General features: G+C 38.8%; 1 protein-coding gene across 2 annotated transcripts in view; it reads right to left on the bottom strand.

Annotated features, from left to right (window-relative positions):
- MACROD2 (mono-ADP ribosylhydrolase 2) overlaps positions 1-22,187 on the bottom strand; it is a 1,912,080-nt gene that overhangs the window by 576,261 nt on the left and 1,313,632 nt on the right. For both annotated transcript variants that reach the window (XM_041733514.1, XM_041733515.1), the window contains exon 7: positions 5,152-5,182. In XM_041733514.1, the coding sequence (XP_041589448.1) occupies positions 5,152-5,182 (31 nt within the window). The remainder of the gene's footprint in view (positions 1-5,151; positions 5,183-22,187) is intronic.

The raw sequence follows: 22,187 nt of genomic DNA, 5'->3' as shown, positions 1-22,187 counted from the left end.
TCATTTCTGTTAACTATATTGACTCTCATAAAATAGACTAAAATTAGTTTTGCTGTTCACTTCTCAGTAAAAATTCCATTGCCATGTATCATGTCTAGCCTCTTTTGTTAAACTTATTAGCACCAAAGTGTCCAAGTCAGGCTCAAAGGGCAGAAGGCACGCATGAGATCTGAAATGTCCATCAGGGAAGTTCAAATCTGTCCCTCTGAGTCTGGTTTAGCAGCCAATTCAAATCTTTAACAGGAATCTGGAAGTTGAGAGCCCCTGTAAGCCTCATCTGGATCCATTTTTCCAAAAGTAACACAGGACTTTCTTTGGTATTTTACCAAATGTGGCTTTTCATCCTGAGTGTAAGCAGGCGGTCTGGTGCTCTCTGGAAGCATCCTGGAAGCATTAAGTTAGAGCAGTCACAGCAGTTGCTGAAAGTCAGAGTGGAAAAGTCTGGTTCCTATTCCAGGAGAACTTAAAAGCGGGCAGAGTTTGTTCTTATTGTGTGCCTGCCTTAAATTCAATTGTATTGCATGGTGGATATTATTCAGTCTGTGTCTTGCAGTAAGAGGCAGCTGGTTTTGCTGCCATGAGGGTCTGTCCTCAAAAGGCTGAGGAGTGAGGAGAGGCTGGGAGGCAACTGGCTACCTCATTGGCTGAAAGACCTCTGAAGCACTGGTGTCTATGAGATCCTCCAGACACACTTTGAATGCGAGGATGATGTCTGAGTTTCCATGAAATGGGAATGCTTACTGTTGAAATTACCCTGATATGAGATCATTTTTGGCAATTAAGTAACCAAACCCCTTCAAAAGATAGCTCTACCATAGTCAAAAATTTTAATAGAACAAAAGTTACTGCGGCTTTGTGGGCCATAAATCTAAAAGTGAAGGTAAATCCAAAGTAAACAGCCATCTGAGAAATCACAGCAAGCAGGGGGTGGGCTGGTACGAGGGCATGTCGGGAGAAGTGAGGGTGGGCTGTCAGAGCTGATCTGTACTGCTCTGACTGACCACGGTCTCATGGGCCATAATAAACAACAAAGGGGCATGCCCTCTCTCTGTCTCTCTCTCTCTCTCTCATTTTTTAAAAGTAGCCTCCATGTACAGCATGGAACCCTATGCGGGGCTTGGATTCACGACCCTGAGATTAAGACCTGAGCTGAGATCAAGAGTCAGATGCTTAACCCACTGAGCCACCCAGGCATCTCAAGGGCCATTTTCTTTCTCTTTTTTTTTATTATTATTTTTATTTATTTATTTTTGTATACATTTTATTGGAGTTCAATTTGCCAACATATAACACCCAGTGCTCATCCCATCAAGTGCCCCCCTCAGTGCCCGTCACCCAGTCACCCTGTCCCCCCACTCACCTCCCCTTCCTCTACCCCTTGTTCATTTCCCAGAGTTAGGAATCTCTCATGTTCTGTCTCCCTATCTGATTTTTCCCACTCATTTTCTCTCCTTTCCCCTATAATCCCTTTTGCTATTTTTTATATTCTTAAGGGGCACTTTCTTAAGTGAAGTTAAGTGCTGTGTTCAGCTTGGCTCTCTGACTGAACAAGTTCTTGAGTTTTCATTTTACCATATCAAGGTAGATGATGTTGCCTTACCTACAAATACCATTTCTAGTTGAGCATACTTTTTAGAAGTATATTTTTTTATTTTACTGTAAAATAGAGATGTTTGACCATTAAGAAAATACTAAGAAGCCTTCCTCCACCTGTTATTTTGCCAATCAATAATTCTGTGATTTGTATCTTCAGTTAGGCAACACTTTGGGTTACAATCATTAACACTGTTATCAAACAGCAACTATTTGATGAGCTTGTCCTGTAGATACAATGTGAGGCTCCGGCTGTGCACAGAATATGTACAAGTGAATCCATGTCCATTAAGGGATTCTAAACTGGTGGTGAGCACAGGATATGTAAACAAAAATCTATGGGCCAGAAATGAGGGGGCAGTTGTTAATTGTTCAGATTACAATGCTGAAAAATTTCAAAAGATATAATGACTACTAAGAGTTGACATATTCAAGGAAGACTACTCAGAGATTAATATTCAACTGTATCAGTGTGTGATATGTTTTTGTTTGGATATAAGGGGTGTGGTGGTGATGGTGTATGTGCTTTCAGTGCATGTATGGGTATGAGTGTGTGTGTATGAGTGCATGAGCATGTGTAAATGTGCTTTATGGAAGGCATACAGGGCTGGACCTGGCAAAGTATCTAACAAATTCTGAGATTTCTCAACTCATTTGTGGGTGATGTAAGATGTGTCCATCGTAGATACATAACAAGAAATCTCTAAAACTATATTCTGGAAGGAAACACTAATCCTGAGAGGGCTGAGAAAATTAACATTGGTCAAGAAACTTTAGGAAATGCTGCAAAATAAATATCCTTTTAAAGATGCAAGGGGTGCCTGGGTGGCTGTTGTCTTAGCATCTGCCTTCAGCTCAGGTCATGATCCTAGGGTCCTGGAATGAAGCCCCACACAGGGCTCCCTGCTCTAGGGGGAGTCTGCTTCTCCCTCTGCCCCTCCCCCCTGCTTATGCTCTCTCTCTCTCTCTTTCTCTTTTGAATAAATAAATAAAATCTTTTTTTAAAAAATTGAGGATGCAAAGGTACATATAAATATCTTGGCACACCAATTCACAACCTCAAGAGGAGATTTCCTACCCTTTTCATATATTTTGAAAACACTGGTTTAGGGAGATACATAAGGCACCTATTGTTCAGTCCAAAAAGAGTAAATATTAACCTGCAAGTAATGGAATATGATCAAAGGCTCCCGTGCAGATGGGAAACATGCACCAAGTGGTGTTTTAGACAAATTAATCTAGTAAGACAGAATATAGAATAAGGAGGGGGAGGCTAGAACCAAGGGACTGAATACTCTAAATCCATTCTCATACAACTTACAAAGTATTGAGAATTTTGTTTGCTTCCTTTTTAAAACTTTTCTATCTATGGACCAATCTCCTCAAATAAAGTATGATTTTAAATCCCAATAAATAGAGATAAAAGTCAAACTGATTTGGATAATGAAGGAGGCAGAGCAGGGGGCTCTGAACAAGAGCAAGAAAAGGACTGCCTATAATCATGGGTACTGGGAGAGAATCAAGGATGAAATGGAAAGTGATGACTTTATAAGGGACATTAGGAAATAATTTCCAAATTGCAAAATGCTAAGTGGCCCATCAACTAAATGTGAAAGGTACTAAAACAAAATCTCATGGAGCTAAAAATAGATCTAGGCCTCAAGCTCCAGTGGGGATATCAGAAGGCAAAATGGCACCTGACTTTGTGGATATCAGCCTCACTTTTAAATGTACTCAAAAAATAGAGGGGGAAAGAAATGAGGAGCCAGGACTTGAAAACTATCCGTGTTGACGTGACATTGTGAAAACTGATGAAGCTTGCCTGGTGGCAACCCTCCAAGCCAGTGGCTGTGCCTCCCTGTCAATGCCCTCCTCCAAAGCCTTCAAGATCTCCTTCCTACCCAACATAATGGAGTACTGAACAAGTTAATATTTCTTGAGCCATATTATTCTCTCTGAGCAGAAATCTTTGTCTTTCAGGGATTAAAATCAGTCATGAACCACTTTAGGTTTTCTTTAGTTCTTACTATTCTCTCTTGATCCTCTCATTTTCCTGTCCCTTGTCATTGCCCTTTACTTCTCTTCTCTTCCTGCCCCCTCCCCCTTTCTCAGTGTAACACATTAAATTCCCTTGAAGTTTTTTGCACATTGTCCTAGATTCTCAGAAACAAAACAGCCACCAGCAATCTGAAAAGATAATAAACATAGAAAATAATGAAGTATATAGTATTGTTTTAGGCAGGCAGGTGTTTGTTTGCCTGTTTGTTGTCAAGGAAAACAAAGACTGTCATGAGAGAACAGTCACAAGAGGGGAGACATTTCTTCAGGAGAGTCTGATTTGACTCCAGACAAGGTGAAATGAAGATGTGGACTCACTTTGCATTCAATGTTTCCTTGAAGCAGATATTTAAGATTTCTAACTGGGCACCTGTGAGGCAGAAAGAATGGTCATGATGGAGATTATGCAGATGGTTCAGTTTATTCCTCTCAGGCCCAGTATCCATTGTATATCCATAAACATGGGCTATGGTGGAATCTGGAGAGGAAAAAGTCATGCCTCAAATTCTTAAATGATGTGACCAAATCCTTCCCCATTTAACTTGATTCAGGCCAGTTTTTTCCATTTTATTCTAAGACTTTCAAAAGAAATACCATATTAAGAGGAAATAAATCTACCTTTGACATCAATTTAGGTATCTCTTCCTCATAGTAATGAACTTAAACTATTTCTTTACATTTGTACATATTTTATTTTTTTGGGCTAAGAGCCTCCATGTGAGAAGTTTGAGTTCAGAAGGGTCTGAATCTATTTTGCCTGATCAGAAAACCCTAAAATGACAACTAAACCCTATGTTACCTTAATATTGTAAAATACATTTATTAATGGCCCGAGGGAAAAAGGAAATGTCATCGTAGGTGGAAAATATATATCAAAAGCTTTAGGTTAGTGAAAACAAGTGATTATGAAAATATTTTGCTTCCATCTTAGGTGAAAGAGTCATTATCTAAAACAGTCCATCAACATTAAAAAATATATATTTGCAGCTTATTAAGATTATTTGTTTTTATTAACAGCTACTTTGGATATTTTTAAAATTAAGTATACTGATACATGCACGTGCATACATTTTCATGTTTCCATTATTATGTAATTCACAACAAAACAGTGATACTGCTAGGCTTTATATGCATTATAATTCATCTAAGAGAAAAATCTAACTTTATTAAAGAAAACCCTATTAAAGATCAAATCGTACGAAAGCAAAATATTTTGTTTAACAAAAGACATTAAGACACAGTGTATAACATCATTGTGGGCAGTATCCAATACCACAAAATTCAAGAACACAAAAGAATACCAATACCACAAAATTCAAGAACACAAAAGAATATCTGAATGGCCTCTTGAGATTTGTCCATGGGATTTGACCCACCTTTTGAGTCTCTTTAACTCACAGCAAACTGTATCCATCAGAGAACCTTTTATTTTTCCTGTTAGCTTAGCCTTTAACAAAAAAATAAAGAAATACAAATATTATCAAAAGCTAGATCACTTACCATAAATGCCGGTTGAGATGCAGGGAAATGCCTGTGAATAAACCATAAAAATAACAATAAATTTTAAAAGAACAACTGCCCAACCTGACATCTTCTATTTTAACATCTATTTACTTGATAATGGGAGGCCTTCTATTCACATGCTCAGACCTCTAAAGTTCACTCAGTTGGAGCAGGAGATACTGTGGAATATGGGCCTATTTGATTAACTGAAGACTTATCAGCAGCAATCATACCCGTTCAAAAGAGCCAGCTGTCAAATTTCCAGGAATTTTGTGAATCAACTGTTAAACACAGTTATAATTAAGAAATTCAATCATATAAGCCTGCAATGAAATGTTACATCTAAAACAAATATATGGAAATTATCTCACCCCCTCCTAATTATTTTGCCACACTTTACTATTGCCTTTGCTTTTGAGATGACTTAGGTCTATTATACATTTATATAATATATAATATAAGTAATGTATATCATATATAATATAAATAGTATATACATTTATGTAATATATGTTAAATAATATATAATATATATTAATTATAAATTTATATATAATATAAATACTATATAATGGCATTACTACTGAGCATCCTATCCCAGCTGGACATTAAGTGATGTCATTAGTGACTTAAAACCTGAAAATATCAATCAATATTCACATTGGATTATACTTGTGGGTCAATTGAAACCATGGGTTGGTTAGAGATAAGGGATTTTTATAACATTTGCAGAAGCTTTATGTAAGAATCAATAAGCAGTATAGAATTTATAACAAAAGGTGTTGCATATTCTATTCTTACTTGTAAGTTGTGTGCTACACATTCTTTTATCAGTAAAATTTAAAATACGTGTGTATATATGTATATATATATATACACACACATATATATATACTCCCTTTTTTAGAGTCAGTTTTTAAACATTTACAGACAAACTACTGCTTAAACCACATGCAATGAACTGAATGTTTGCGTCTTTCAAAATTTATATGTTGAAGCCCCAATGTGATGGAATCTGGAGATGGGGTCTTTGGGAGCTAGTAGGGGGAGGGTGGAGACCCCATGATAGGGCTCCAGTTCTAATAAGAAAAGGAAGAGAGCTAGCACTCTGCGCTTTTCCCGTCCTGAAGGTACAATGAGAAGACAGCCCTCTGCAAACCAGAAAAGGGGCCTTCACCAAATCCCAGATCTGCAGGTATACTGATCTCAGACTTCCCAGCCTCCAGAACTGTGAGAAATGTTTGTCATTGAAGCCACTCAGTCTACAAGGTTTGTTATAGCAGCCCAGACTAAGACCCCATATTTTACCTAGCAATGTGTAAAGAATTTGACTGAAAGAGTTGAGGAACAAATATGAATATATAGCTAGTTCTCTAAATTAGGCTAACAGTGGAATGTGATCTGAGCATAGCTATGTCCTCTGCCAATGTACCTCTGTGTAAACTTAATCAAGTTATTTTCACCTTTCTTGTCTTTTTTATTTTTCAGTTGAAAATAAAGATGATAGCATTTACCATATAGAAATGTGCCATAGAAATTGATGACGGAATTTTTAAAAAATGTGACTGATAATGTGCTACAGAATCCAAGCACTGCAGCTGCGGTTACTGTAATAACAAACATTATTACTGAGCTCAACAATGATGAAATGTCTGTATTTTTTTCTTTATATCTTTGAGTTAAATGTGTACTACATTTTATATCCCTTAACATTTTTATATACTGTATGTTTATTCCCTTTACATGATGTCCTATTTAAAAAGTCACAATTTATGTGATTTTGTTGTAGAAAGAGTAATAGTGGACTCTGTTAAACCACATCTATAAAACTCATCTATATGTCTGCAAAGTGATAGATTTCTTTTTTCTGTTCCTTTACTAGTAAATACTACTGCTTTTAACAAGAAAATAGAATAGTTCTGAAATGGAACAGGAGCCACTTTTTTTTTTTTAGGAGCCACTTTTTAACTGAATTAACGAGTTCATTTTTTTATTCCTTGGGCTCTAGAGGTGCCAATAAGATGTGAAGAGTGTTTTTGAATGATTCAATACATCCAAGAACACAGAACCATGAAGAGATAGCATGAAGCACATTCTCCTGGAAATACTCTAGTCTTTTTAAAGACATTCACCAAGACAATTGACAGGCCATTCTGCCCGCGTGAAAGCCAGCTGCAAGCTTACTGTAAGCAATTTGTTACTGATAGAAAGGGCTCAGAGTTCAGGAATGGCCTTATTTAAAAACACAAATACAAATTAGAGAGGATGCAGGGTCATCCCTGTTCCTTTTGCCATGCTCACTCACATTCTGCTGTGCCTTTTAAATGAAGTAGAGGGAAGCTCAGCCCATGGAGTGAACTGAGCACATAAACATCACCCGTCTTGTGTTTGCAACAGAGAGAGAGAGGTTAGAAAACTGCTGCCTTGAGCCATCCAGCAGAGACCAGAGACGCCATGATGTTTTCGACAAGCAAGCCAAGCCCCCTTTAAATCCCATCTGGATATCTTTCCGGTTCACCATGTTGGGTAGTTTACTGACCTTCCCTGGGCATCAGTTTCATCATTAGTAAGGAAACTAATGAAAAAAAGAGGCTCAGCAAAAAAGGGTCTGTGGGAGGTTTAGGAGGAATAAGGATCACAGGACAGTGTGTCTGACAGGTAGCAATAGCTTGATCTGTGATGATTCTTGAAGTGGCGCTGAGATGCCCAACAAACTCAAGGGAAAATTGCTGCCCTACAGCAGAGCTTCCCAATCTTCGCACTATTGATATTCTGGACCAGATAATTCTTTGTTAATGGGGGCTGTGCGGTGCACGGTGAGATGGTTGGCAGCATCCCTGGACTCGATCCAATTGATGCCAGTGGTATCACCTTGGTTGTGACAATAAAGCGATAATGCCTAGGCATTGTCAAATATCCCGTAGGGGGCAAAGTCATCCCTGGTTGAGGACAATTGCCCTAGAATCTGGGACCTAAATCCCAGCAGTGCTGTCAACAGACAGTCTCCAATTATCAACCTTTTCAAGGATTGCCTCAGACACAAAGAGCTACTCCATTCACAGTCATTATGACCCTTCCTGGGGAAATCCGTATCCAAAGACTAATTAATATAAAGCGGAAAGGCCTGGGCTCATTTCAGCTTTCTTCAGTGCAACACTGAAGGGCCCTGCCAGCTCCAGAACTCATTTTTCCCTCCTCACTCCTGCTTCCCTCCTCTCTCTTCTCCAGGTGTGGATCCCAAAATCCTAAATAAGCATCTTGCACCCTAATCTCTGTCTCAGAGTCTGCCTCCTGGGGAACCAATCTAATGACACTCTGCTTCCCTCTTAGGGCAAGTTATAGGAGTCTTTTCCACATTAGATCTTTTTTTTTTTTTAATTTATTTATGATAGTCACACAGAGAGAGAGAGAGAGAGGCAGAGACATAGGCAGAGGGAGAAGCAGGCTCCATGCACCGGGAGCCCGACGTGGGATTCGATCCCGGGTCTCCAGGATCGCGCCCTGGGCCAAAGGCAGGCGCCAAACCGCTGCACCACCCAGGGATCCCTCCACATTAGATCTACCAGAAGAGAACACACTGAACAGTTAATGGCAACTTTCATTTGCTTTACCTCCCAGCAATATCTTGGAATTAATCACACAACTTAGTAATTGAGTCTGAATGTACCAACTGCTTTGTCTGTTTTAACAAGGACAAATAGCTACATCTGAAAATGACATAGCTGCCTTGAATGCAAAGGCAAATGGTAGTGTAATGGAGGATGGCTTTGATAATATTATTGTATTAATTCAAACAAAAAAGCAATGATAAAGCAGAGATGGAACTACAACATCATGGAAAAAGTTCATTTAATGTAAAACAACTTTGCATGTAATTCATCCAAACTAAATCTCCTCCATTAATCACTTTTCATTCACGGGGGAATAAGGGAGGGAATGAAGGAGGTGGGGAGAGGGAAAAAGAGAGGTTGAGAAAGAAAGCATAAGCAAATGAGCTCAACTAAGAGATTTTATAGTATATAGTCTGTGTTCTTTGCTATAATAAATTTTTGATAGTGTCACCAGAAGTGAGTAGCATGGGATTTCTGTATTTCAAAGTTGTATTTAACATAACTACCTCCCACAAAAATCCTCTCCTGTGAAAGAATGATAGATTGTACCAAAACGTAGGCCAATTAGCCTGGTTTGTTTCAAGTGCACACAACTCAACAGTCACCTGTGGAACTTGAGGAATGACATCATCAGCCTAATTTGTAAGGCTCCATTTTCTCCTTCCAGAGGACCCAGGAGCAAAAAGTCTTCATGCTAATCAGACCCCAGCATATAGCCACCAGAAACTTGCTTCATAACACTTGACTTTTAGGCTTATTTTTCCAAGTCAACATGCACTTGCTCTCTTGGAGGAAAATTAATCATTTGACTTGGAGGGTGGAAAAGGATTTTTCTCTTGTGAAATTATAGATTGAGCCATAAGTGGAAACACTTCCTTAACCCAGCATGTTGGTTTCAAATACTTTTGTAAAAACACTGAAATCCTTAGGGCTATAGACTATGCTTCCCATCCTCTTGAATATCTATTTCTACTCATCCATTTGAGGGGAAGGAAGGAAATAGCCCATTACCTTTTTTGTCTTGATTCTAATAGTGCCTCAAAACCAAGACAATAAGCCCTAAGCCACATCATAACCATCCTTTGTTTTTCCCTGACCCTTGATTCTTGGTTCATGCTTTCCTACAAAGTGGGAATTTCTTTCTCTCTTCCTTATCTATGTTCATTGCCATCTATCCATTGCTTATGCAATATCCTTGCCGGCTGGGGAGGACTGCTTCTCTCCCCAGCTACACAGGAAGGTGTTGATTGACCTAAGTAAGTAGCACACATCCCCCTTAGCCAAAAGTAGAGAGAGATGGAAAGTTCTGACATCAGTGAGCTGTTGGTGTAAATTAACTGTAAAGTGCTGCAGTCTCAGGAATCTTTCAATTGCTGAGCCCACACTTTCCTTCTTGTTCAGTCAGTTTTAGTTAGATTTTCCATTATTTGCAAGCAAAAGCATGCTACCTGATACACCTACCATTTAACTGTTTTTAATTATATATCCCATTTCACGGAGGAAGCTATTGATTGCAAGAAACACAATTATTTTGTTCTACTTTGTGTACCACTAAGAAAAAGGAAGCTCAATGAATTGAAATATAACATGTGTTTTCTTATCCTTTAGGATTTGTATTGTATATTTAATTGAAATTGCTATTTTGGATTTATTTACATAATTTCTTAAATCACCTCTTGCTCTAGGGAATAGATTAAAAAGAGATAAATTGGTTAGGTTTTCCTAAAACTTGTCCACATTCTGAGTCTGGTACTTCTGAATCATTTTTCACTACGAAGTTACAGTTAAGAGTATTCCATAGTTTCATCCTGAGGTGTTGTTAGTCCAGTTCTTCACAAGAGCTCCACTATGGACTTCTCTTCCAAGCTTCTAATACCTTATCTACAAGTTTTGAAGCTGGCTTCTTTTTTGTTGCCAAAAAATGTTTTCAGACAACAGCCAAACACACACACTTCCCCCTCATATGGCTCTCATTTCGTTGGTTGGCTGAAAGGCAAACAGTTACAGCTGCCCAGTCAGTCCACCAGGAATGATAGCCAAGTGTATACATGTACAGGCAGCAAAAACTCACCACTACTATGCTTGACTGTAAGATATCCCAGGGTATATGAGGCATCCAATTTTCAAAGAAGATGGGATACGAGAAAATGAGCATCTTATAATGAACATCAAGGTACGATTTTTTGTCTTTAGATGTTTGATTATCAGGATTAGGATAGTGAGTTGTGCCATAGTCCCTTTGTCCAGAATGCAGAATACTCGAGTGTTTCTCAAACTGTAATATGCCTAACTCTAGGAGTCTGCAAGATATTTTGTGGTGGCAAACAGATGGCCATTACTCATTTCAATGTAATATCTACATATTATTTTGATATATACCATATCCCCATTACTTTGCCCAAGTCTTCATCCTTCCTTCTTTTTTTTTAAAGACTCTATTTATTCATTAATGAGAGACACACAGAGAGAGGCAGAGACATAGGCAGAGGAGGAAGCAGGCTCCCTGTGGGGATCCTGATGTGGGACTCGATTCCAGGACCTCAGGATCATGACTTGAGCTAAATGCAGATGCTCAACTACTGAATCCCCCAGGTGCCCCTAGTCTTCATCCTTCCTACTATCTACATGTTTTACAATGTGATTTTACGGTTCTTCCATTGGGGGAAGATGTACTTTCCTTGTATCACTGATGATAGACTTGAGCATATGACTTTGTTTGGTCAATGGGATAATAGTAGACATGACATTTAGACTTGAACTTTTATACTCCTGGCTTTAAGAAGGACATGAAAAGGGCCTGCCTCATGTAGCCTGAAGCTAAGGGACAAGCAGAGTATGAAATCATCCTAGGGCAGCTGTGTTCCAGTAATTCCACAAGTGTGTGAACAAGGGAGACATGCTTATTATTATGTCAGTAAGTTTTGGGGTACTTTGTTACACAGCATTATTGTGGCAATAGCAATGGCATAACTATGCTAAAACTCTAGGTTACTGTAATGACTTACAAGAAGGAATGCTGGTTTTCCACTTAAGGAGATGATATAAAGTTTGCTTTGGAAATAAAAGTACTTAAGGAGTCAATTAAAATATTAGATAAAAAAAGTAAATAAATAAAATAAAATATTAGATAATCATCATATTAGAAGTTCAATGTGAATGCTTAAAATTAGGAAAATATTGATGCAGTAAATAGAGATTTGAATTGGAAGGCAAGAGATCAGAGTCACTCATTATCTATAAATCTGAGAGCCAACAGTGTATCTCCTCAGTGCATCAGTCTTTCCATCTATAAAAGGAGCAGAGTTGGATTAAATGTGTTTTCCGCTATTTAATTCTATGATGCTACAAAATGGCTCTTATCCTTTCCTACATAGCTCAGGAGAAAGCTGACAGAGAGACAGGCAATTTCATAGCATCATGAATGCCTTACAGCGTTGAACATGGGAGGCGACAGCATGGCAGCAATGATGGCTGTCAGTTTTGAGTTACAGTTTTGAGTAATGTGCCAAGCACTGGGCCAAGAGCTCTATGTATATTATCTGATTCATTCTCACAAACAATCCTGTGACAAAGAACATATTACCCCTTTTCAATAGACATGGAGGACTAATAAGCCAAGAAAGCAAACTCGTTCAAGGTCAGAGAAAGGAATGCTAGCAAAGGGATTTATTTATTATTTTACATAGGGAATAACTGATCCTATTTTTTGCCTTTAATATTTCTTAAATATACAAATCATTCATGACCGCATTCCCAAAGGCTCAGACAAGACTGGTGTAGGCAGACAGCCCTGAGAATTTCTCCTATAGCTACTTCCCTCCTTCCTCTGACTTAACCAGGATATGCTTCCTGCAAGTCCATCAGGGTCAGTAGTATGGTGAGCAGCATTGCATTCCATGCATTTACATTTTTTTTTTTTATGATAGTCACAGAGAGAGAGAGAGAGAGAGGCAGAGACACAGGCGAGGGAGAAGCAGGCTCCATACACCGGGAGCCCGACGTGGGATTCGATCCCGGGTCTCCAGGATGGCGCCCTGGGCCAAAGGCAGGCGCCAAACCGCTGCGCCACCCAGGGATCCCTGCATTTACATTTTAAAGACTAAATAAAATTGGGTCTTTTTCCTGATCTCAGTCCTCTACTGGCTTCTCACCACACTTTGAATAAAACTTGAAATAAAGACCATGGCCTTCCAGCGCCCAATGATCTGGCTTCTGGCTTCCTCTCCCTTTCCTCTTCATCCACTTTTCCCTTTGCTCACAGAGTTGCAACCACACTGGCCTCCTTTTGTTCTCCAAACACACAAAACACAGTCTTGCTTCAGGGACTTTGGCCTTGCTGTCCCCACAGCCTGGCACATGTTCCTTTTAGATCTCTGATCAAATGTCACTTCCTCAAAGAGGCTCTTTCTGGCCTCTAGCTAAATTATTCCCTATTCCCTTAGGCTACTTTGTATCTCTTTATGACTCCTACACCACCTGACACACAGTTGTTTGCTTGTTCTTTGTGTCCTCAATTTCAATTCCTCCTACTGGCATATAACTCCAAAGAAGACTTTTGTTTTACTTGTATCACCAGCACCTAAACCATGCACCAGAACGCAATAAATATCTGCCGAATGGTTAAATGAATAAATAATTGAGTTAGGTGGCATATATAAACATAGTCATATGTTCTTTCCTATACAAATTAGAGCATGCATTGCAGGTTTTGTTTTGAGAGTAGTTTTTTTGTTTTGTTTTGTTTTGTTTTTTCATGTCCTAGATCTTAGAGATCTTTCATTGTCAGTGCATATGTACTTAACAGTATTCTAGTAGGATCTAATTCTAGAAATGAAATTAACTTGTTTAACCACTGGGTTAGGATCCCTGGGTGGCACAGCGGTTTGGCGCCTGCCTTTGGCCCAGGGAGCGATCCTGGAGACCCGGGATCGAATCCCACATCAGGCTCCCGGTGCATGGAGCCTGCTTCTCCCTCGGCCTGTGTCTCTGCCTCTCTCTCTCTCTCTGTGACTATCATAAATAAATAAAAATTTAAAAAAATTAACCACTGGGTTAAAAGAAAAGTACATTGAAATTTTTGAAACTATTGACAAACTACTGCCCCCATATTTGTTTCTCCAGTGTAAAACCTCTTCAATAATAAAGAAGAGTCCTTAATTCCATGTTTCCCCTAATTACATGGGTGAATAGAGCAAAAGGATGCTGTCTCCTTTACAAATTGCACTGGAAAATGCAAATCCCTTTCAAATACTTCCATCTCCAAGGCTAAATAACCTGAAGACCAAGGTCATTTAGAGGAGACTGTGAATGAGATCACATGGAATTGGCCAGTGAAGTGTTTGAAGTACATTGTGCAAGCTCACCCAGGCACCATAATTATAAGCAATAACTTTGTTTTTGTTTTCTTCATTATACCTTGGAAATAGCTGTCATAAAGTCATTTATTGCCAGCTGCTTGCATGTTTATAACTACAACTCCTCACAATATAAAACAAACTATTACATAGCTATGAATAGTAGCAGTCCTCTTCCAAACTTTATATTTTTCAAGAAGACAGCTGGATTATTTCCACTGTGAATTTATTAGGATGCAAAATGTCAGAACCAGCAAAGAGAAAAGCTTGTCTTTTGCCCAAACTTGCTCATGTGACTGGTAAGAATGTTTTACTGTAAAACATGTGAAAACAAGAATAGGTCACCATAAACCTGCTGGACCCCCCAAAATGTTCATTTTGTTCCAAACTGTCTACAACTGTAAACTCTCTTTTTGTAGAAGCAAAGGGAAGAAACAGAGGTTAAGAAAGAAAAACAAAACCCCCCAAAACCTCTTATCAATAGCAAAACACTTGTGCAATATGAAAATTCTTACTGGAGCAAAATGTCCCTAAAATGATGACTTTTGAGAAACCTAATTACCTCTGATTTTGTAAGTATCCCCTCTCCATTTTCCTTATAATTAAGAACATGTATCAAGCACATGTTGTCTCCTGGCACCAAGGGGTAAGGAATGTGTAGAAATGCTTTGAGGTGACCTTTCCTGGGCAGAGCCAGGGGAAGCTGAGAATAGAGTCATCATTTCAGACCCCCTGAGAGGTAAAATACCTACTTGAGTGTGAACGGCCCACAGCTCCAAACCACTGCTGAGGGTCTAACTGTGCCTGCAGGTAGAGGCTTTCCTAGCTGAAGAAGGGGCTGAAATGACAAGGAATTACATACTCACAGGACTAAGGCACCAGAGCACTGTAAGTCTAAGGCCTTAGGTAGAAGTTCAAGAGGACTTGTGGACCTTTGAGCTTTCCTTAGTGTGGCTGTAAGGGGTGCTATCTGTGTCCCATCCTTTTCAATTCCCATGTGGACCATGTGTGGTCCCCCGCCACCCCACAGCGATTATCATAGACCCCCTTTGTGCTCTTGGAAAACAAAGAGGCTGGAAATTCGATCCCGTTGCTAACCCTGAACTCATGATTGGTGGGCAGGGTATGGGAAGTTATTAATGCCAGCATACCTTTACCCTGCTGAGAAAAATGTTGGGTGTGACCTTCATCATCTGGAGCCTACCATCACTGGGTTTTATACTCACCTGGATTTGGCCTGGTGTCTACCCTTCCCGTCCAGTGTCTCACAACTTACCTGTATTTTTCTTGGGGATTTTCCTAATACATCCCTTTTCCTCCAAATCCTCACCTCAGACTCTATGTCTTGGAGTTCTACTTCTGGGGAGCCAACCCATGGCATCTATTGGCCTTAATACCACTGGAGTAACATTATGAAAATGAAATAGACCAGGGAGATTATTTTGGGAGAATCTCAAAGGAAAAAGAGCACATGATCATCCCTAGTCAGTCTTGGTAAGTGGGAGCAGAAAAAGCAAGTAAATCCTGTAAAGCCACAGGAAGGAAGAACATCCTCAAAAGTGTGAATAACTTGAGGAACTAAGACCTAGCCCACAGACTAGGAGGGGCTACCAGGGACATACAACTGTGAGGAAATTCAGAAAGTGATCACACAGGGTGAAGGTAGTGACCCTGGGACTCTGTGTCCCCTGCCGAGTACAAGGCCCTTGGATTTGTTAAACAAATCCCGGTCAGGGTTATCATCCACTCATGGTTTTGAGTCAGTCCCTGGCTTCTCTTAATAGTGTGTTAAATCTTAATATCACTCTTGATTAGAAAGCTGAAGATCTGACTTGAAGAGAAACATTAAGAAAACCCATTAAAAACAAATAACCACAAAACAACAAACACGTATGTTCTCATAGAGGAACAGTCCAAAATCCTCAACACACTTGGTTGGTGAGGTGATATTTTTCTAGTCTATGGACTAGGCACTATATAGATAGAGTAACTCAACCATTTCCCAGCCCACCAGTCTCACATCTCCATCCCAGCCTCACTAGTGGTCTGCTAACAAACCAAACCACTTTTAGAAAGAAGGGAGAGGATACACATTCAACAAATATTTGCTGAAAGACCTTAGACACAGACAGAATACCAAGGTATCCAGGAGCTTCAGCTATCTATCAGGTTTCCGTTTCCCTATGGCTTAATAAAATAAATAGGAATACACATACCACCTAAGAAATTCTAAAGCTTCCAGGATATTTTCACATGGGCCCTGCTGTCTCTCATAATAACCACGTAAGACTCAGAGGAGGCATTATTATTACTCTCGTCAGATAGACTGAGCAATCTTCCCAAAGTCATGCAGTGGCCAACAGGAAAAGCCTTGACAAAAGTCCTGAGGTTCTTGACGCAAAATTCTAAGCACTTCCTGCTGCAGAATAGAGTCGGTAAGGTCAGGGTTGAAGAAGGAAGGTGGACACCAGGAAGGGTCCATCCATGCTTGAGAAAAGACTGGTTAGAAATGAGAACACTTTATCAGCATGAATACAGTATGAAAACCCTTCTAGGCCTAGCCACCATATCTTCCCTCTTAAATCTGCTGTCAAACTGAAACTAGCATAACTGGGTAACTCTAGATAAGGACAAGTTAGAACCAATGCTCTATTCAGATAACAGAAGATCAGGATACTTTGAAAACCACTGTGTTATTCTATTCTACCCAAGGTGGTGTTTTCCCACTGCTCCACCAGACCATTGTCACCCAGCCTGCATCCACTTCCAATCCAGCACAGACTCTCTCCCACAAAAATGAGCTGAGGTCCTTTCCTGTCTATGTGTATTAATCTGTCACAGACCACACAATTGGAGAGTGAGCAGATCGCCAGATTACCAACACATATGTAAGTTTTATTCTTGCAGACCTTTTTGACACCTCTGTTCCATCTCTCACAGTGTCAGCATGTTCTCTGCACAAATTGGGCCATTTCATTTCAGCCCTTCCATAATTTCATGGTGGGATCTTAAAAACATCACATAGAAAAAGAGATGTTTTTCCATATGAATACAGCTACTTCTTAAGTCAATTGTATATGCAAATAGTTGATTCCATTTCATATTTATGGGAGTCAGGTGAGATTCTAGTGGCAGTTGCTCTGGACCTATACTACAGCGTGGTTTGTAAAGAATAGGGTTTTAAATAAAATGAGTTGTGATTATTCAGCCTGAGTCAATATGTAAAGGTAATAAATTCTTCTTTCCATAGTCACAAAGGAAGACATTAGTCAAGCCTAATGCACACTTTATTTTTAACAAGGGAATTAATTAGGGGATAATGACTAAGAAAGAGGTGTCTAAAGGACACACCCTGTAGGAATAACTAAAATAAAGGAAAGCAAGAAAGGAAAAGGAAAAGGAAATTGATCGTAGTCATATTTCCCAAGTTCAAGAATTGCTACTCATGGCCTGCAAATGGCTGTGCTTTGCGGGCCATCAATCATTGTGAAGAGTTTTATCAACTGGAGTCTATTATGAAAATGAGCAAAAAGAAAAAGACTGGAGCAGCCAGTCTGCAAGAAGATCAGGCCCCAGGATGTGAGTTATTTGTATACATTTCCCAGGAATCACTGCATTAATCCAACCAGAATTCTGCCAGAACCACAAGAAAGGAGGCAGGCAGCTGGCTTCCAGAGTACACACTGAGGGTCAATGTCTACACAGTTGGGTACGCAGTTGGCTCCAGCACTGGGAGATGAACAAACCATCAGGATGAGCAGACCAAATTTTACAGAATGTGACACATGCATTATCCACTAAGAAGTAGTTAAAACTAAATGTCTTTCTACTTTTAGGGAGTTAATCTAATGTATGCACTGAGAGAGTCAACGAGAAGGTCATGCATACATTAATGCATGGATGGATGGGAGAAAAGATAGTAAGATGGACGGATAGATCGATAAATGGATGAATGGATGGATGGAACAGTACTTGATCTAGAGATGAATACTTTTTAGCTACCATCAGCTCTGCTAGACTTTGACTTCATTTAAAGTTTAATTTCGCAAAGTGAAGGATTTAATTTTTAACCACAGTCTCACAGTTGCATCTTGATTAAAGACAAACAAAATAAAAACCATCCATAACAGGTTGTAACTCTGTCTCAGATGAAACTTATTACAGCCAAGCATTATATTCCTTTCAAGTGTGTGAAAGGATTATCAACCCACTGCTTTTCCCTCTCCCTCCATGTTGCTGTTCCTTCTTTATGGGATTCTCTGAAAGTGGGATACAGCCTCAACATGGAAAATAATAGTTACATTAATATAACCGATATCACTTGATGTAATTGAGGAAGGTTTTTGAGGACACAGTAAGAAACCAATAGTTAGGCAAAAATTCTATGTTAGAGATTTATCTCCTCTAAGTTCCAAAGAGCTATCCAAGCTTCCTCCATTTTTTTTTTCAACCAACACTTAATCGTGAGATCTCTAGCCCATACCTAGCTGCAGAAGCTATAAGCGATCCTTTTTGGCCATGCTTCACACTGCCATACTGGTTTTTAGTGTTCAGCGAAAAGTACAGGTATCCTACAGGTGCAATTGCCCTTGGTCATTATCTGCTCCAACTACCCCATGCATGGCTCCCTCCCTACTATTCCTGATAAGACTCACCACTGACTCAGAAAGCGAATGGACCACTGCTTCTCAAACTTCAATGTGCATCTACTCATCTGAGTATCTTGCTCAAATGCAAATTCTGATTAGGTAGATCTGGGGCAGGCTGAGATTATAGGTTTCTAACAGTCTCCCAGATGATGCTAATATTGTTGATCTGGGTACATTTACAGGAGCAAGTGGCTAGACAGTAATATCACTTCAAATTCTACCTTTCAAGATAATGTTGGATGAATTTCAACCTGGGGAAGGCTGGGAGGAAATTATTGTTCCACTTAACACAGGGATACCCAAAGTGGCAGAGCTTCCAAAACTACACAGAAATCAGTAACAATCCAGAAGAGGGCAGATGATGAAGCCAATGCTCTTCCCTTCACACCTGTACTTTCCCACAAAAATGCTCTGTTTAAACACCTGCCTCCTTTCATCATGACAAATAACCTTGCCCTTCTGCTCACATGAAATGTCAACCTCAGTCTCAACTGTTTCCAAGTGGGACTATTTTATCTGTTTCTATCTGCACATGTAACTTCTAGATCCACAGTCAATGTATTCCAGGTATTTAGACTAGAATAGTTCTCAAACATTAATGTGTAGGCAAGCAGAGATCTTGTTAAAAGGCAGATTCTGATTCAGTAGGTCTGGGTTGAGTTCTTAGTTTCTGCATTTGTAACAAACTCCCAGATGATACTAATGCTGCTGATCTTTGGACTCTAAGTAACGAGAGTTAAAACTATTACTCACAAAACTTTCCCAATTCTGATGTCTCTGCTCATGTTGATCCTTATTTCCGTAAAGCTTATGATGCAAGCAACTGGCAACTTCAAGTAGTGCTCAGAATTAAAATATATATATATATGTGCATATACATATTAATATAATAATATATATTATATATATATATATATATATATATATATATATATATATATATACCTTTGTAATTTAGAAAAATCCCTCAGTATGCATAGCTTTAAGTAAGGCTTAAAGTAGCTTCTCATGATGTCTCCAATTACTATACTAAGTGACAGACTTAGGTTAATCGTTTGGTATGAACCACATGTATATACAAACATAGTTGTGAACAGGCTACCTGGTGAGGCAGAGGTCAAGTAGTAAGTCACGTGCTTTTTAAAATTTTCTGGCTGAGACAAAAGCTGAGGTATCCCCTCTTGTCAAAATTTCACATGTATTTTTTTCTGGAATGGGAGGAAAGCCCTACAGAGTAATTTCTGAGAACTACTTCTGCTCTAAAAACTATAGTCAGTGATCTGAGAAACTTTCAAGAACTTGATCATACTTAGAAGGCATAGATTATTAAGGACTAAAAAGAAAACCCCATGAACATATACATTTCTGTGTTCTTCCTTTAAATTGAAACATAAATCACCCATTTTATAAAACCACTGATTTTTTAAAATTCCATTAAATAATCTCTGAAATTCCAACCCAGTATTTAATATCCTTCCCAACTATATATAAATATTTTCCCTTGTGCAGTATTTCCTACCTTTTTATTATCTCCACCTCCACTCTTCTCTTGTTTTTGATTTGGTGTGATGGAGTCATCCTTTATGAGGCACATTGTACCATTTTCATAGGACTGGAGCTCCTAATCAATAACTGTAGAGAAGTTAATAAAGTAAAGGAAAGACAAAAGTTTCTCTTTCCTTTAGTTATGGTATATTTCCCTTATTCTGGCCACTCCAGTCCTTCCATTCATAATTCTGATGTGCCTTGGAATCCTGAGACTCATTTTCATTCACCTTTGATGTATAGCAAAACTTGAAAAAAAAGGTTTCATATTTCTATAAGAAATGTCATGACATTTTGCATTCTGCAGTGAATACACAAGCTTGCAAGATTATGTTGATGTAATGGTGACTCTGCTATCACATCTGGGAATTGAAATGATAGAAGAAAAATGCTAATATGTTCACTAGATGAAATCAAGGAAAGGTACTTATTTATAATTATGGATCTTTATTCTATTTTTCTCTTCTTGAATAATAACATACAGCATTTTCTAGTTACTTATGTTAAAGGGTATTTTTGGAAAATCATTAGCAATGCAGATATCAACATCTTTGGGGACATTTTATTAGGGAGATTTTTAAGTATGTAATGACTTGCCTACAATACTTTATGAGCTTTCATAAATGGGTCATTTGTCCAGATAAGAAATTTAGTTGTAGAATGAACATAGAGTTATATTTGGATCTTAATTACATAGACCAGAATCACCAGCAAAGTCATTAGACGTAATAATTCCTAAGCTTCCCAGAAGAAATGACTGATCAGAGGAAACCTCAGTGGGTCCATTTTCTGTCTTTAAGAGGCCTAAAATTTTATCCTAATTTTCTTAATAATTTATATGGTACAGTATCTATGCTAAGATCTCAAGAGAGCTGTTAATTTCCAGGTGGAAAACAGTCTGGGTTTATAGAGGCTCCACAAGCTTGGAAAACTGATGCAAGTATCTAGATAAATCACTCATAATGGAAGTCATTTTAGACAAGGGTTTTCTTTAACTAACATTCTGCCAATGTTTGGTTCACTTAGCCCATACACTTTGATGTTTTAGTTACTACATTATTACTGATTGACAAGAAATGGTGTGATTTAAAGGCAACACTTAAGGATATTAACTAACTCTATGACATGGGTTGAACTTCGTTCCTTCTTGATCTCTCCTCCCTGCCCCTGGCCCCCTTTCAACTTTTTCTTTTCAATAGTACACATGCAAAATTAAACCCCCTTGACTTTGCTTAACCTCTATTCTAATCATCATTTGCCTCATTAACATAAATAAAATTATAGGGTATTTTGAGGCTGTAACTGGTAGTAACAACTAATATTTTTACAGCTCGTTTCCAATAGCAGTTGCACCTTTGGGGATACAATGAGAAACTAAATACCATTGATTTAGCATCCAGACTTTTCAGGCACTAGGTAGTGAGCATTGGGAGCAATGGAGGAAGCAGGAAGGAGAGTGGTTGAAGGTGCTAAGAGTCTCCACACAGCCACAGGTGTGTCAAAAGGTGTAGGAATAGCTAGCTACAGCCTGGGCTACAGCCTACTTCCAATTCCATTTCCATGATACCTATAGGACATAGAATTAAGCCCTTTGCGCACATCTTCCTGCAGACTGGGATTCTACTTCAGCGAATAGTACAGAAGCTTTATGAGTCAGAAAATAAAGGATAAGCTTGTAAGAAAACATTGGTATTTCCCATTCAGTCATATTTTTCTCCTAGCTCCATGTGGACTCTCAAAACTCAATTGTAGTCAAAGCATGAAGTCATCACCATTTTTAGGCACAGTATGAAGCACTAACCAAGTAATTTGGGGACAGTTTTAATACCAACTTATTAGGCTAAAAGTATGAGGTTGGAGGAAATCACTGTTTT

Source organism: Vulpes lagopus, chromosome 18 (assembly GCF_018345385.1).
Source record: "Vulpes lagopus strain Blue_001 chromosome 18, ASM1834538v1, whole genome shotgun sequence".
In the NCBI taxonomy this organism is placed as follows: domain Eukaryota; kingdom Metazoa; phylum Chordata; class Mammalia; order Carnivora; family Canidae; genus Vulpes; species Vulpes lagopus.
The sequence above is the reverse complement of the archived record's forward strand: the minus strand, read 5'-3'. Positions and strand labels throughout refer to the sequence as shown.